The 18,156-nt window shown below is 34.2% G+C and overlaps 1 protein-coding gene across 1 annotated transcript in view; it reads right to left on the minus strand.

The window, feature by feature from the left end:
* Positions 1 to 18,156, minus strand: part of LRP1B (LDL receptor related protein 1B) — a 1,919,366-nt gene that overhangs the window by 733,298 nt on the left and 1,167,912 nt on the right. Inside the window, exons 19-20 of the mRNA XM_090279551.1 lie at positions 1,944 to 2,024; positions 668 to 835 (exon numbers count right to left, since the gene is read on the minus strand). Of these exons, the coding sequence (XP_090135677.1) occupies positions 668 to 835; positions 1,944 to 2,024 (249 nt within the window). The remainder of the gene's footprint in view (positions 1 to 667; positions 836 to 1,943; positions 2,025 to 18,156) is intronic.

Here is an 18,156-nt window from a genome sequence, read left to right on the forward strand (position 1 = left end):
TAAATATTTGTGGAATAAATGAAAGAATGAGTAATGTTCTACTTAAAAAAAAATGTTACTGATTGTGTGTTGGACAGTCTAATAATTTTTTGTTATATTTCCAACATGATTTATAATGTACTGATTTTCTCTTATTGTTCATCACATTTTGCAAAGTAACTCATGCAAAAGACAGGGTCCAGTTGCCCCCGGGATATGCTGAGAGCCAGGGTCATGACATACTTCCTTTCTTAGCTTGCTTTCCAGGAAGTCCATCACTTGGGATATAGCACCATTTAATAAGGGATGATTTCAAACCTTAAGGAAACAAATTTGATATGAAAATAAAAGGAAATTTATGCCTGTCTTTTTTTTTTCTTTCCCTTTGTGATGGATTTGAAGTTTTGCCATTTATAATTTGGAGGGGGGTTCAAGTGTAGTAAGTAAAGCATCTAATGAAGTTCAGGCATTTAATGGAAGTAGGAAGCAAAGACGACAGAAGAAGGTATCAAAGTGTAAGGAGATATTAAAGCGAGAAACCAGAGAAAGGAAAGAGCGAAGGTAAATAAATCAGCAAATTATTTTACACAGTTTCACCTATATATATTTTTTCTGATGAGCAATGTATTTTTATATAAATTCACTCTGAAACACTCCAAATATTATATAACAATTAAAAATGACTAACCTTCTCTGGTACAGTTGATTTGGGTTTCATCACTGAAATCCCCACAGTCATTGTCACCATCACAGGCCCAATGACCTGGGATACATCTGCCACTGGAACATCTGAACTGATTATCAAAGCAAGAGTGAACACAGCCAACTTCATCGCTCCCATCCCCGCAGTCATCATCTGGAGAGAAACATTGACATAAATATAGGCAAACTGTTCTAGGGAGAAGCGTTTTCTTATGAAAACTGTTTTTTTTTTTCTATTCTTGTTATTGAAAAAGGAATGCCAAATCAGTGATCAATATTCCCTATGAACAATGGGAGAATTATTTTCTGCTTTATATTGTTACACTTCTGATTTGGTGTCATCCACTAAACCAAGGGGAAAAAAATCCTTGACTTTCAATATTGAAGCTTAATTTCTATTTCACTCAGAATTGACTGACCACTAACTGAATGAATCTATGCAGCATGAAATAATTTTAAAGTGAGAGGATGATTGGGACTACAGAAATTTTATAAAATGATATAGCTGGTAACATAATTATTATGGAAAATTATTATTTTGAACTACAGTATCTATGTGTCAGAATTTATAATTATATCTTCAATTCAGTTACACATTCTCTAGCTTAAGGGCCACTATGTACCCTTCCCCCACTGGCTCCTAAGTGTATATTCTTACTGGGAAATTGTTGCATACTATTACTAATTATTTATGTTTCTTATAAACAACTATTGCAGAAGGCAAAGGACAGAATATAGAGTAAAAATAGATTACATTGAAATCAATGGCTGAGAAAGCACCAATTTATATCTAATTCATTTAACTGTATTTGGCATAATTTAGCATCATAATACAATCGAGGAAAGGACATTTGAACATAGGCAAAGTGACAGAATTGATACCATCTGGATAATTATAAAATAATTTATAAACTACTCCATCTTGGGTTATTGAAGATTTTTCATAAATACTTTGCTGAAACTGAATGGTCCAGGTCATTTCCTCACTGTCCCCTTTTTACCTTACATTTTTAGACTTAGACTGTGTCCAGTATAATATCTGAAAACAAATCTCTATCATAGCCCCTTGGGACAGATATTGAGGTCCATTATCCTTAATGCTAATCCCTATTGATGTGCCAGCTGCCCTCTCTCCATTTGTTATAACCATTTGCTTGGCTCTGCAAGCTTCTCTTATGAACTACCTCCGAAGGACACCAATCAGCACAGACAGCCAGGCCCCCAATCAAATCAGTGCAGAACAGTGAACATTTGGTACTTGCCAGAGTCACAGTGCCATTTGCTGCTAATGCACCTTCCACTTTTGCATATAAATTGAGTTAGTGGCTCACAAGTTGGGAATTCTGTGAATGATATAAAAACATTCAATAGGAAATATGTTAATGACTGTGCTCCAACTTAATTTGTGTCTCATTTGTTAATTAGATCAGAGTTCCTCTCCTGTCTTCCACGAAAGATACAGAGGAAACATTAGATAAATACTTATAGTGGTGGTAACTTCTTGACAACAAAGGATACCTATACTTTTAATATCTTTCAAATGAGTACTTTCCGAGATTCATTTGATGAATGACCGGATTCATTCTACTTTACGTAAAACAAATAGATGTCAATTCCCTGCACCAATGGACTCAACATCCTCTCAGAATAACAACTGGAGGAAGCTCTATGCTCTGGTGCTATAATCATGTGCTTACATTTTAAAAGAAAAAGCCCTTTTCTTAAGACAGAGCCAAAGTAGGAAAGTTACATCTAGCTTCGCCTCTGAGAGATGTAAAGATAGCAAGTTGAACACAAAAACAACAAAAACAACTCAATAAAATTAGTTTAGTTGGTATCATATAATTAAAAAGATTAAATTTCATGATTACCAAACGCATGTCTTGAATATAAGTTTTAGAATAAATTTAACTTTTTGAACACCAACAAAACAAAACAAAACATGATTAGAGCCTAAGTATGATTAAAAGACAGAAATAAAAAGGAGTCAATCACTGATAAGTAGATATAATATTATATCAAAGGCTATCCATGCAGCAATGCAATAAATATTCTGACATACAAAATAGTACTGAAAAGAAAAATGAAAACGCCCAAAGCATGATTTAATCAATATTTCTAAAAGAGTATTGTTTTGTTACCTGACAAGATAATGAAAACTTATGCTTATGTTTCAAGAATCAGCATGAATGTTGTCAAAATATGTTTCCTTTCTTAGCTAAGTGATTTTAATGTTTAGAAGCTACACAGTAGACGTGACTCAGGGACTTTAAACAAAGTATCAATACAAGCTATGGTTCAAGTGAGTAAACGACTAAATGCAGACCCTAAGATACAATGAGATCTAATTACTTAAAAAGTAACATTATATATTTTTGCATCTATAACAGGTAAATTCACATTTTAAAATCTCTCTTCTGTAAATTTAGGAGCATATTAACCAAGATCACAAGTTTTACAAGAAAAAAATCACCCCAAGTATTTGGAAATTTCTGACATTTGGTGGATATTTCAATATAAAAAATTTTCCATGGAACATTTAAATTTTTTTTTCTGTTTCTTAGATTCTAAGTCCAAAATAAACAGCCGAAACATCTGGAAATTACCTTGCAAAAGGTAAAAAAAAAAAAATCTACAAAATAAATATGATAATCTAAAATCTATTGTATCTTCAGCCTTTAAGAAAATGAGTTATACACCTTCTACCCACAATAACCAAGAGATACAAGGTTTGTCCAGAAGATAACCAGCAATGTAATATGAAAAATAGAGACATTTATTGAAAAAGATACAAAATACAAGAAATATTGTACATAGGACAATGATGCTTCAGTTCCCTTCAAAGTAGGCACCCTGAGACCTCGCACGGCTCTCCCAGTCACCATCAGCTACCCCGTCATATTTTCCTGATTCTCATCAATTGTCTGAAATCTCTTCCCTTTCAAAGGTGATTTTAGTTTTGGGAAAAGCCAGAAGTTTCAGGGTGCCAAACCTGGGCTCTAGGGGGGCTGAGTCACCTGGGTGATTTGATGTTTCACCAAAAACCCTGCATGAGATGTGATGCATGAGGGGGTGCATTATTGTGATGAAGCTGCCGGTCACCAGTTGCCAATAGCTGACACTTACAGAATCATCCAAATAGTTTCCATGGAGGAATGTTCAAGCTCCATACAAAATTTAATGCAAATCTGTTGCTCTAGTCATACAGTCATTTTGAATGTGATGGCCACACAGTACACATGCTCATTCAATGGCATCTACCGCCCCCACTGCCTAGTACAGTGAAGCTGTCATTGTTCACACATGTGCATTCCAATCCACTCTCCTTGGCTGCCAGGCACAAACTATATTCAATATATTAACAATGGTTGGGCTTTTTCTGGACATACCTCATACATATATGCCTATAATGTGATGTGTTCTTAAATAATTGCATTTGCTTTCTGTTTTATTTTTATTTCTTTACAAAACAGTTACATCATTTATCTTGGTAACCTTGCTGTCTGAATTTGTTTGTAAGGCCAAAAGGCACATTATATATATTTTTAAAAATTGGGAGTTAGGAGGAACATAGGGCAACTCACTAAAAAGAACAAAGGCCTTAGCCCTGGCTAGTGTGGCTCAGTTTGTTGGAGCATCGTCCAGTAAATCTAAAGGTGATGGGTGCAATTCCCCATCAGGGCATATGCTTAGGTTGCTGGTTTTGTCCCTGGTTGAGGCATGAAAGATGTTTCTCTCTCACATCAATATTTCATGTTTCTCTCCCTCTCTATCCCTCTCTCCCTAATCCTCCCTCTAATGTCACTAAACATGTCCTCAGGTGAGGATTTAAAAAATAAAGAAAAAAAGTGTTAACTGAAGGGAAACATGTAAGGGGATAAAGTTACAATTGTTTCATCCCTGTTCTGTTAACACAGCAGTGTGATCTTGGGTAAGTCACACAGCTTCTCTCATGACAGATTCTTGGTTTATATCACGATCTCTCAGATTTTTTAAGTCTTAAAAGATTAAGAAGTCAGAAGAAACATCACGAGAAATGCACAACACTCTTAAAGCATTTAATGCAGAAAACAAATCAAGGTTCACCACCTCAATTACTCCTGGGATTATCACAGCATTCCAGTAAAATACAATAACTGAATTTCAGAAAAAATAAAAGAACCTGTAAATTTAAAAATGCTAAAATTATCTTTGGCTTTTCTTTGCTTAATAATGTAGTCAAATAGGCCATACATTTTATAAAGAGGTCCATTAAAAATTTAAATATATTATAAGGTCTCTCATTTTACACTAATGTTAGAAGATATCATATCCATAATTTGTCCATAGCCTATCTATCACTAGTACCTGATGGTGATAGAGAAATTATGTCTAATGACAACATGCTTTTCCCCTAAAATTATAACAAAACCAATGTTCTTTAAATAAATAAAACATTTTCACTGTTGTTCTACATTAGTTTAATTTAAAAGTTAAATATAGTATCTAAATATTTCATTTTGCTTCTGGATACTTGTTCTAATAAAATACTATAATGAATACTTATACAGTATTTGACAAAGATTTGAATGTTACAAATCTTTTCTTTCTTGACTTTATATAAATATTATTTAACTTTGGATCATCCTTGGGTCACAAATCGCAGAACCCTTGACAATATTATCCGATTAACTCTGAAAAAGAGAAAAATTATGAACCAAAGTGGCTTATATTTTATCCCGTTACAATTATAGCAAGAAAACTGTATTTTATTTCTGTAGTTATTTCAACCTCATAGAATATTTAATATGGATTAATGAACTGTTAAAAATCTTCTATTGTTGCAAGTAGTATGCTCAATTTATCTATTATGTCTCGCACTTAAAATTTATTGCCAGGTTATATGTATGCTATTATTTAAATTACAACAATTTTCTCTCTCTTTCAAGGGCAGTCATGGTTGGTATAGTACTTATATTTATCTAGTATAAAAATCTTAGAGGAATGTTTCCCAGTGAGGTAGTTTTCAGATCCATTTGTTTCTTCCCTGTCTCAGGTCTTTTAAGCCCTAAGAATTTTCTTACTTCTTCTTTCTCCTTGACAAGAAAATAAATATTTCTAAATAAATTAGTACTGAAGTCTCAAAATACAGTTGCCATAGGTTTCTTTGAGAGGATTAGTTCACACACTATATACTGTATGAATTTGACCTTCATGATTAAGTATGCAAAAAAAATTATAGAAAATTTAAGTTAAAATAAATGTCAAGGTAAGAACATTTTAGGAGTTCAGGGTTAGAAAAGTGTTATCTATATTTGAAAATTCATAATACATTATGTATTATTATTTATTGAGTATGTGGTGCTAGGCTATGCACACATGTACATTATCTATATTCTTCCCAACAGCCCTGCATTTGTAATTGCTAACCCTAATTAGCAGAAGAAAACAATATGACCTGTCTGAGTATACATTGCATGACCAATAAGTGTCAAAGTAAAATCTGAATACTATGCAGACTGATTCCAAAATACATTATTTTTTCTCTATGTCATGCTGATCATACCAATGCCTTAAAAAATAGATAGCATAGAAAAATTTGGGAAAAGATGAAAATTTTAATTCTTCTTTCTATGGCTTATGCCTTCTATTAAACTCTAATTCTTATCCTTACCTATTTAATATATAACTAAATATAGTTATGGGAAATAATGCATTTTAAAATTACACAGATTATAAGAATATATCATTTGAGAAAATATATGTAACATTTCTTGATACTGATACTAGTTGTGGCTGTTAATGACTGCTACTTACACAGAACACATTTCAAAACCATAAGAGAACAGTGTGCTACAAATTGTCTTCATTTTCTGCTTTTTCATTGTTGTTACCTAAAAACCTCATTTTATATATCACATGTAATGTTGTGTATAAAGAACATAGGATTTTGTAAGTAGGCTAACCAGAGTTCAAATCCTGGCTTCACTACTAATTAATGTATGACCCTGGTCAGTTGCTTTACTTCTCTACCTCCATATTCCTAACTCTGTAAAATAGAGTGAAAAACTACTTCAACCTTTTATTCACTTAAAATACTTTGAAAACTTTACACAGAGTTCTAAGTCTTAGAGATATATCAACCAGAATAAATTAATGAACAGCTTAGTGTTAGGCCCTGGGAATACAATGTTCAACACATTTCTCAGAGCATTTAAAATCTAGTAGGAAAAATGTTTATAATACAAGTAAACAAGTGACTTCAATAAACCTCTATAAATGTTATGATATAGGCAGTATAAGGTATTATAGAGAGAAAAAAGTCAGAAGCATCTAATTTTAGATATTGTGTCCCGGAGGAAGAGATCTGCAACCTGATATAAATCAGATAAACAGGAGTGGATGGAGCATTTTTAGAATATTCCTGAAAGGTGGCATTCCTGAAGGCCCAGAATCAGGGTATACAAAATGTTTGAGAAACTTCAAGAATTTCAGAATGGTTACAATAACAGGTAATGTGGAAGAAGTAAAGCTTTTGGAAATAATCACTATTATATGTTATATATAACAAAGCCTTGGGGGGGGGAAACAGAGGGTATTTAGAATGAGACTAATAGAAGAGTTAGGAAAAATATTTAGGAGTTCTAGCAATATGGCAGACAAATGAGAAATGCTAAATAAAGTAACAACTAAACATTTTAATAATAGGTGAAGTGTAAGAAAACTATACATTTTCAGAATCCCGAAATGAAAATTGTCCTGAAAACTAGAACACTTGTTGAACTATAACTGCTGTGTATATGTATGTGGGGGTGGGGGACGGGTAAAATTTTGCTTGCAAAGGCTATAAAAGAAAACTGGATCTGTATTCTAGATGCTTGGGTTTGAATGTTATTATCAGGCAGATGACACTTCTTTCGTTTCAGAGAAAGTGTGGATCTCAGCAAAAATCCAGGACCCTCAGAAGCTAAATAAAACCCTTGGTGTAAAGGTGAGATAGAGAACTTCCCCTCTCCCCCAGGACAAAGATATGTCTCAGCCTGGACTATGAGAGGAAAATACATGTAGCTTCCTTTCCTACCCTGAAAATTTAGACATACAGTTTCTAACTTACAATTTTTCAACTTTAAGATGAAAGAAAAGTGATATGGAGTCAGTTGAAACCATAATTTGAATTTGATTTTTGATAGTTTCCTGGGCTAGCAATATCCTGTATGATACTCTCTCGTGATGCAGCTCTCAATTAACCACGTGCTCTTTAGGGAAAAATAACTGATGCTCCACAATGTAGTCATTGTGTTAGAAGATTGCCCAACTATAAGCTAATGTAAGTGTTCTAAGTATGTTTAAGGTAGGTTAGGCTAAGCTATGATGTTAAGTGGGTTACGGGTATTAGATGCACTTTTGGCTTATGATATTATCAACTTATGATGGAGTTATTAAGATAAAACCCCATTATAAGTTGAGAAGCATAAGTAATTGTGACAAGATATCACAAACTTTACCTAGTCAGAAAAGCTAAAGTAACAATATCAGAGTGGAAATTATTTCAGAGTATAGAATATTTTAAAGTATTGTGAGGGTGCTCTGGGAAAAAATGACTCAAAACAGGTCTCATAAGATTTCCAAAAGGGGGGAAAAACATAGAACATGGGGTCAAATAAAAAAATTAAAAAAAAGGAAAAGAAAAAACCTGGTGAGTAAAATTTAGAAGATCTAATATCAATATTACATTTATAAGATCTTTAGCTATTTTAAAAATAACTGGTGAAGGTGACAGATTGAGGCATGATGGGCAATATGAAATAGATTATATCAAATTGATTTAAATAAAATATATAAAAATAAAATCGATGTAAAGGACAGCCCAATAAAATAGAGATGGGCTTGAAAAGAAACCAAGTAGAACATTTAGAAATTAAACCCGAAGTCTTGGTATTACAAACTTCATGGACAAATTAAATTATAAATTATTACACTTGAGATAATTACTAAATGAGAAGATAAATCTGAACAACTCTTTATCATTTCAAATCAAAGACATAAAATTATGTAGAAGAGAGTAAGACTATTAGAGGATCACTAGAAAGATCACACATAAAACCAACAGTTCCAAAAATATGGAAAAGAGAAAACAAAGATAGATAATACATGTATTCCAAAAGATACCTTAATAGAGTTTTCCAGAATTTATCAGAGACATGACTTTATGTGTAGGAAGCACAATCTCTCATAAGCAAAAATAAATTTACATATAGAAATGCTGTAGTAAAACATCAGAATGCCAAGGAAAAAGTTTATAAAACCTAAATTATCCATATATTATTTATACTGTTGAATCAGGACTAAAAAAAAAAATCTATCTTCCTTTCCCTTTAAATTAATAAATGAAAAGAAACAACTTTTCAGAGACTAACTTACTCCCTTTCACAAAGAAAATAATGGGACAAAAAGAAAACTATCTGAGAATTAGACAGAGACAGAGGATCCTGAAAAATATAGGAGGGAAACCAAGTAATACCTTGTCACTGAAGAGAAGAGGAGGAAGTGCTTCAAGGAGAAAGTCAGCAGTGGTGAAGACTGTTCAGATAACATTAGGTACACACTGAAGTGTACTGCTCAGATTTTTTTAATGATCCTTGAGAGCTTTGTAAAAAAGGCAATTTTATTGGAATTTGACTGTGAGGAGAGTAATATTTAATGTGATAACTGATGAGAGATGCAGGATCGAAGAATTTTAAGTTGTTATGTTGGTGGTAATCATTTTTACCAAGTTGAAAGATGCATATACACAAATATTAATGGGAAGACACAAGTGAGTAAGAATAAAAATATAGGAGAGATAAAAGCTACATTTTCTGTGTTTACACATTTTAGAGTAGCAGAAAAAAAATTCACAAGATGGGATTCATAACTAAAAGTAATAGATATCAGACAGAATAAATCACTTCACCACAATGTGGCTGGTATGAAATGCAGAAGGGGACGCAAGTGGACTGGCTGAGCTCCCATGGGCAGGAGCTGAAGTGCTGGAGGGAAACTTCAGCATCTAGGGTTTTCTCCCTGAGAAGTGTGGGGTCTAAACCCTAAGCTGGGCTCTCTAGCCTACAACACCAGAGCCAGAAAAGAACTCAGATAACATCCAGCTTTGAAAAGCAGTGGGATTTCTATCTGCCATGGGGAGACTGCTGGAGCCACAAAGAGCCTCTTAAGGCGCCAACACATAAAAATTCACTTGTAGCCACTTATCCTGGGCTCCAGCAAAGGTGGGGCAGAATAGACTAGAGATGCTTGAGCAGAGATTAGGGACGTTGGCTTTGGGGACAGAACAGAGGGAGCAGCTGCTAGGATCTCTGTGCTGAGTAATCCCCCATAATGCAGGAGCCAATTTGCTCAGGCAGAGCACTCCCTTCCAAGTGGCATCAGCTTGAGGAGAATCAGTAGCCCTTTCCACAGGGATTACTCTGCCCCACTGTGTACTGTTAAGCCTGACTGCTGATTACAGATTGATTAAATTAACAACTAAAGGAGACAGCCACAGACTGTAGGGCACTAGTTGTTTCCAACAGGCCATCTAGGGCCAAATTAAGACACCATCTGATATCACCAGGGACAGATCCAAAAAGATAAAACAGTGGTAGATACTAGAGTCTACTGAGATGAATTCCATAGCCACCTTCTTCATGATCTGTGTTATTTTCTCTCTTGCATAGCTTTTTAACATTCATTTCTTGTCCTTCAAGTTTGTGCCTATTATGTCATTAGTTCTTATATTATAGTTCATTTCAAATCTCTTTTTTTGTTCCTCCATTCTCTTACTACATTTTATCTTCTTCATTGCTCTTCTTGTTTTCATTTTAATTTTTGTCTTCCTTCTTGTCACAACTTGTTTCCATTTCACACTCTTACTATTTTTCCTGCTTCCAAACTCTCAAAACAATTTTTCTTATCATTTGTCATTTTACATTCTTTTTCTTGTTCTTAAAATACCATCACAAGACATAGGGTAGCTGAATGAATAAGAAAACATGACCTGCATATGTGATGTCCACAGGAGATCCATCTCAGACAAAAAGACCTACACAGACTGAAAGTGAAGAAAAAAATTTTCCAAGAAAATGGACAGGAAAAGAAAAAGCAGTGGTAGCAATATTTATATTAGACAAAATAGATTTCAAAACAAAGGTCATAAAAAGACACAAAGAAGTACACTATGAAATACTTAAGGGGACAATCCATCAACAATGTATAACCCTTGTAAGCATATATTTACCCAACATAGGAGCACAAAAATATATAAATAAAATCTTGGAGGACTTCAAGAAAGATATCAATAGCAACACATTCATAGTAGGGTATTTTAACACACCCCTGTCAACAATGGGTAGATCTTCCAAGCAAAGAATCAACAAGAATATTGTGGTATTCATCAATACTCTAGATCAAACTTACTTATTTGAGATATATAGAACCTTTCACCCCAAAGAAGCAAAATAAAGATTCTTTTCAAATGTACATGAAATATTTTCAAAGATAGACCACATGGTAGGACAAAAACTAGCCTCAACAAATTCAAGAAAATTGAAATTATATCAAGCCATTTATCGGATCACGATGACTTGAAACTAGAAACTAACCTGAAGGAAAAAATCTCAAAAACCTTTAAGTTCATGGAGACTGAATAACGTGCTATTAAACAATGAGTGGATTAACAATGAGATCAAGGAGGAAATAAAAAAAATTGGAAACAAATGAAAATGAACACAGAACGAACCAAAACCTATGCGACAAAGTGAAGGAAGTATTGAGAGGGAAGTTCATAGCATTACATGTCTACCTACAAAAGATAGAAAAATTTCAAATAAACAACCCCACCCTACATTGCCAAGAACTAGAAGAACAATAACAAACAAAGCCCAATTGAGTAGAAGGAAAGAAATAATCAAAATCAGAGTAGAATTAAATGACATAAAGACTAAAAGAAAAATTCATGGGATTGATAAAACCAGGAGCTGTTTTATTTTTTGTTTTGTTTTTGTTTTTGAAAAGATAAACAAAATTGACTAGCCTTTAACCAGATTCATCAAGAAAAAGAGAGAACCTAAATAAATAAAATCAGAAATGAAAGAGTAGAAATTACAACCAATATAAAAAATATAAAAAAAAAACACAAAAGATAGTAAGAAATTACTATGAACAACTATATGCCAAGAAACTTGAAAACTTGGGTGAAATGGACAAATTTCTAGACATATAATCTTCCAAAACTGAATCAAGGAAAAGCAAGAAGTTTGAACAGACTGATAACAACTAGTGACATTGAAGCAGTAATCAAAAACTCCTGGCACAGAAAGCCCTGGACCAGATGGCGTCACAGTTGAATTTTGCCAAACATTTAGGGAAGAGTTAACTCCTAACCTTCTCAAACTATTTTGAAAAATTCAAGAAGAGGAAAGACTTCCAAATTATTTTTATGAGGCCAATATTATCTTAATTCCAAAACCAGGTAAAGATACAACAAAGAAAGAAAAATACAGGTTAATATCACTGATGAACATAGATGCTAAAATCCTCAACAAAATATGGGCAAACTGGATCCAGCGATACATTAAAAAGATTATACACTATGTTCAAATGGGATTTATCATGGGAGGCAAGGATGGCATAATATTCACAATCCATAAACATAATGCACCACATAAGCAAAATGCTGAGCACTTTTATCATAATGGGTGCTGTACTTTATCAAATGCTTTTTCAGCATCTATTGAGATAATCATGTGATTTTTATCTTCATTTTTTTCTTTCCCTTTCAAACTTTATTTGGTGACTGTCTGTTCTCACTTCTTCCCACCAGAATCTAGGTCAAGAACAGAAACTGATTCAGCACAAAGTAAGATTAATTATCTTACATTTAATCAATCAGTATTACAAGTGTTTGTGCTACATGCAACATCATACTCAATGGGAAAAACCTAAAAGCTTTTCCCCTAAAATCAGGAACAAGATATGGTGTTTGCTTTCACCACTCTTATTCAATGTAGTATTGGAAGTTCTAGCCATAGCCATCAGACAAGAAAAAGAAATAAAAGATATCCAAATTGGAAGGAAGAAAGTAGAACTGTTATTATTTTAAAATGACATGATATTGTACATAGAAAACTGTATAGACTCCATCAAAAACTACTCAATCTAATAAGTGAATTTAGCAAAATACTGGGATACAAAGTTAATATTCAGAAATCAAAGGCCTTTTTTTACACCAGCAATAAAATATCAGAAACAGAAAGTAGTAAAAAGTCTCATTTACTATAGCAACAAGAAAAATAAAATACCCAGAAATAAACTTAACCAAGGAGGTAAAAGACCTGTACTCAGAAAACTACAGAAAACTGAAGACAGAAATTAAAGAAGATACAAATAAATAAATCCAGGTCTTTAAGGCCAATTAATATTTGGCAAAGGGGACACATACAATGGAATAAAAATACCCTTTTTGATAAATAGTGTTCAGAGATCTAGACAGGTATATGCAAAAAAAAATAAAAAGAAAAAATTAAAAAAAGAAACAAAGAAAACTAGGCCCCCAACTTAAACTTTACAACAGAATAAGCTCAAAGTAGATAAAAGAGTTAAACATAATCTGTGACACCATAGAAGTCTGAGAGGAAAAGCTAGGCAATATAATTTCAGATATCCCATGCAGGAATATTTTTGCCAATATATCCTATAGGTCAAGAGAAATAAAGAAAATAATAAACAAATGGGACTACATCAAATTAAAAACTTCTGCACAGCTAAAGAAACCATTATCAAAATGAAAAGGGCATCAACCATATGGGAAAACATATTTTCCAATGATACCTTGGACAACAATTTGATCTCCAAAAGATATAAAGAACCCATAAGACTCAACACCAGAAAGACAAAAAATCTAATTAAAAAATGGGCAAAAGGACCTGAAGAGACACTTTTCTGAAGAAGACATATAGAAGGCCCATATGCATATGAAAGGATGCTCAACATCACTAGCCATCAGAGAGATGCAAATTAAAACCACAATAAGATCCCACCTCACAGTGGTCAGAATGGCCATCATTAACAAATCAACAAAAAAGTTCTGGTGAGGATGCGGAGAAAGGGAATCCTAATGCACTGTTTGTGGGAATGCAGACTGGTGCAGACACTGTGGAAAACAGTATGGAATTTCCTGAAATTTTTTGGGAAAATGGAACTGATTTTGATCCAGCGATTCCACAGCTGGGATTATACTTAAAGAATCCTGAAATACCAATTTAAAAAGATCTATGCATCCCTTTGTTAATAGCAACATTATTTTCAATAGCCAAGTCTGGAAACAGCCTAAGTGCCCACCAATAAATGTGTAGATAAGAAAACTATGGTATATTTTTTACACAATGGAATACTATGCAGCAGAAAGAAAGAAGAAACTCCTACATTTCATAACTGCATGGATGGAGCTCGAGAGTATTATGCTAAGTGAAATAAGCCAGGTGGCAAAATACAGATATTATATGATTTCGCCTAAGAGAGGAACCTAATGAACAACAAAAACAAACAAGCAAAATAGAACCAGAGACATGGACACTAGGAACAGACAGATAGTGACCAGAAGGGTGGGGGTAGGGGGATAAGGGGGGAAAGAAGGGGAAGGGTCTAATCAAGGAATAGGTATAAACGACCCACGGACATGGACAACAAGGTGGGGATTGACTGTGGGAGCAAGGGCTGGGGGCCAGGGTGAACAATGGGTGAAAGTTGGGACAACTGTAATAGAAAAACAATAAAATACATAACTAAAAGTAGTAATTATTCCTGGTAATTAAAACTAGTGCTAAAAAATTCTGTATTCAATTTAATCCTAAGATTAATATTAAACAATGAATCTAGACTTTTCATTCCAAGAAATAATTAGAAAAAGTAATAGCTTTAGTCAAGTGGACTGCCCAAAGAAATGTGCCATAAGAAAGCAACAGAGAATAAGTGATATACAGTTTATATCAAAACCCAAACTATATGTAATATATTTCAAGTTTATTGTGCTATTTATTTTAGACTACTTTTCAGTAAATGCTGGTCTTTTGTGTGTGTGTGTGTGTACCTATTACATCCTCCAAGAGAAAAAGAATAATACAAATTTTACATTGACATGACAACTTTTAAAAACTATATTACATGACATTTATCATATTTTTTCATTCTGATTTATATCCAGGGATTAGCAATTATAGGGCCATGTAGGCACAAGGAATAGACTCTTTAGTGCCATGAAATATAATCAGGTTTCCAGGGATACTTTTTTGTTTGCTTTATTTTTTACCCTTTAAAAATTAGTTCATTATTAATAGGGGTAATTTTTAAAGATTTTATTTATTTGTTTAGTTTTAGAGAGAGGGTAAAGATGGGAGAAATTAAGGGAGAGAAACATTGATAGGTTGCCTCTCATATGCACCTGTATCAGGGTCAAACCACAACCCAGGCATGTGCCCTGATCAGGAATTGAACTGGTGACCTTTCACTTTGTGGGAAAATACCCAAATAACTGAGCCACACAGGTTAGGGCTAATAAGGGTAATTTTTAACAAATTGCTCATACCTGTTGACTTTAGTGCAAACATGACATTTTGGGATCCCTTGTTTCCAGTCTTATTTTGATTTCCATTTACAATTCTGATATAAATACGTTTAATAAACATATCTCATATATAACTAGATATATGATATCTAGATTTTAAATATATTATCTCATCTGGCCCTGATTTGTATGTATAAATATTTATATATAATATAGGTATGTATGTATGTGTATACATTTATACAATGCTGGTAAAATGTCTGAAGAATTTATGTTTACTATTGAAAGAAACATAAAGTAATGCATTACTCTTCACACCAAAGAGGCAATTGGAAATATTATTGCCCAGTGGCTGGTGAGCCAAAAAATTCTTCTGGTAGTACAAAATTTGAGACATGATTCAAAAGCAAAAGAATCTGAGCATAGCAGGGATGTAATAAAGAGGTTAAATAAGAAGTTAACTTGGAAGCAGTGAATAAATAAGAGATATTAAGAGAGTGTTTTATAAACCTGGATGCATACTGGAATCACCTGAACATCTTTTAAAACTACTTGTTCCTGAGTCTCTACTATCATTGTTGGTATAAGGCATAATAAAATTTCCAGGCATAATGGGTTGAATTGTATGTATTAAAAAAAAAAAAGATATTTCTAAACCATGATACCTGTGAATGTAACCTTATTTAGAGAAAAGGTCTTTGCACATATAAATAAGATCTCAAATTGAGATCGCCCTGGATTAAGGGTGGACCCTAAATCTAATGACTGTGTCCTTATAAAATAAAGAAGAGCAGATTTGACAGATACACAGAGAAGAAAGTCATGTGAAGACAGAAACAAGATATTTGGAGTCAAGATGCCACAGACATCAGGAATTGAACTGATACCCTAGACAAGGGACCCAAGGAGCCAACAGATGCTGAAGAAACATAAAGGATTCTCCCCACAAAGCTCCTTTCTCTTTCTTTCTTTCTCTTTCTTTCTTTCTTTCTTTCTTTCTTTCTTTCTTTCTTTCTTTCTTTCTTCTTTCTTTCTTTCTTTCTTTCTTTCTTTCTTTCTTTCTTTCTTTCTTTCTTTCTTTCTTTCTTTCCTTTCTTCTTTCTTTCTTTCTTTCTTTCTTTTTTCCTTTCTTCTCTCTCTCTCTCTTTTTAAAATTGTTTCTCTGGTTCTATTTTGTTCATGTGTTTGCTTTGTTCATTAGTTTCCTGTATTAGGTGAGATCATATGGTATTTGTCTTTTGCCACCTGGCTTATTTCACAAAACATAATACTCTCCAGTTCCATCCATGCAGTTATGAAATGTAGGAAATCCTTTTTTATTTTATTTTATTTTTTTTATTTTGCTGCTTCATAGTATTTCATTGTGGAAATGTACCACAGTTTTTGATCCACTCACCTACTGATGGGCACTTAGCCATAGCTTTTAAAGGAAGCCTGCTGAAACCTGGATTTTGGATTCTGGCCACCAGATATGGGAGAGTAAAATTCCATTGTTTTAATCCATCACTTATGTGTTAATTTTTTGCAGTAGTCCTAACAAATAATAATTTGTAGAGAATGTTTAAAAACAGCTAACATTATGTGCTCTTGTTTTAGGGTAAGCATCCCATGATGTGCTTTTCCCAAAATATAGATTCTTGAACTCTATCTACTAAGACTTAATTAATGGAGCTCACATGACTTCCAGGAGATGGAGGCCTAGACTCCACCTCCCTCCACAACTAAGAAACAATACAACTACCGCAAAGCCAGAAATAACCAGAAGTTCCAGAAAATAAAGCTACATCAAAATCCAATGTATGAAGTTATAAACAAGTGGTACTCGTCCAGACAGGTAGGAGGGGTGAAGCCGGGGTGGAGAGGTCAAGCTGTGCAGGCCACGGCAGCTGCGGCAGCAGCTACGGTGATGGTGGCAGGGTGGTGGTAAGCCCAGACACCTGTATTTAAAAAGAAACATGAAACACCTGGGGCGCACCCCTGGATTGCGATTCCAACGTCAGGAAAGGCAGACACCCATTGCCTTGGACTGTGAAGGCTGGAGTGGGTGGGGATGGAGGAAGAAGCTTCCAGTCTCTCAGCAGAGAGTAAATGGCAAGAATCCATCTTGGACCCCTGCCCCCACACACAAAATTCCACAGTGTGGTGAGAAAGGTTGCCTGGTAGTGATGCTAGTGATGAGTGCATGGGACTTGGTCCGCTATAGCATAGGAGGTGTGACAGCCCTGCCCAGGAAGCAAAACTGTCAGCATGGCACAGATCATGATAGAGATCCCAATCATGCAGCTGACCAGACAGCAAATATCTGATCTAATGGATCAGCAGATAATCTTTCTGAGGCTCAGTTTAGAGCTTTGGTTATAAGAAATCTTACAGACCTAACAGCAGATCTTAAGCAAGACAGAGAAGGAATGAAGGCTAGTCCTGCTGAAATGACCAAAAACACATATGAAACAAGTGGTGATGGAAGGAAAATCAGGGATCAAATCAACAAATTGGAACATAGGGAAGGAACAGTCAACCAGTGCAGAAAGAGGAAACAAAAAGGGAGGAAAATGAGGAGAGGCTCAGAAACTTATCAGACAGCTATAAGTGGGCCAACATCCAAATCAAAGGGTTGCCAGAAGGTGAATAAAAAGAACTAGAAATTGAAAAATTATGTGAAAATATAATGAAGCAGAACTTCCCTAATTTGGGGAAGGTAATAGACTTACAGGTCCAGGAAGTACAGAGAGTTTCAAGAAAACTGGACCCAGGGAGAACCACACCAAGACACATTATATTCAAAATGTCAAAAATTAAGGATAAAGAGAGAATCTTAAAAGCAGCAAGAGAGAAGAAGAGAATTACATACAAATGGGTCCAGTTTCTCAAAAGAAACTCTGCAGGCAAGAATGGACTGG

The sequence above is a fragment of the Furipterus horrens genome, unplaced genomic scaffold (assembly GCF_987537825.1).
Source record: "Furipterus horrens unplaced genomic scaffold, mFurHor1.1.pri manual_scaffold_1, whole genome shotgun sequence".
In the NCBI taxonomy this organism is placed as follows: Eukaryota; Metazoa; Chordata; class Mammalia; order Chiroptera; family Furipteridae; genus Furipterus; species Furipterus horrens.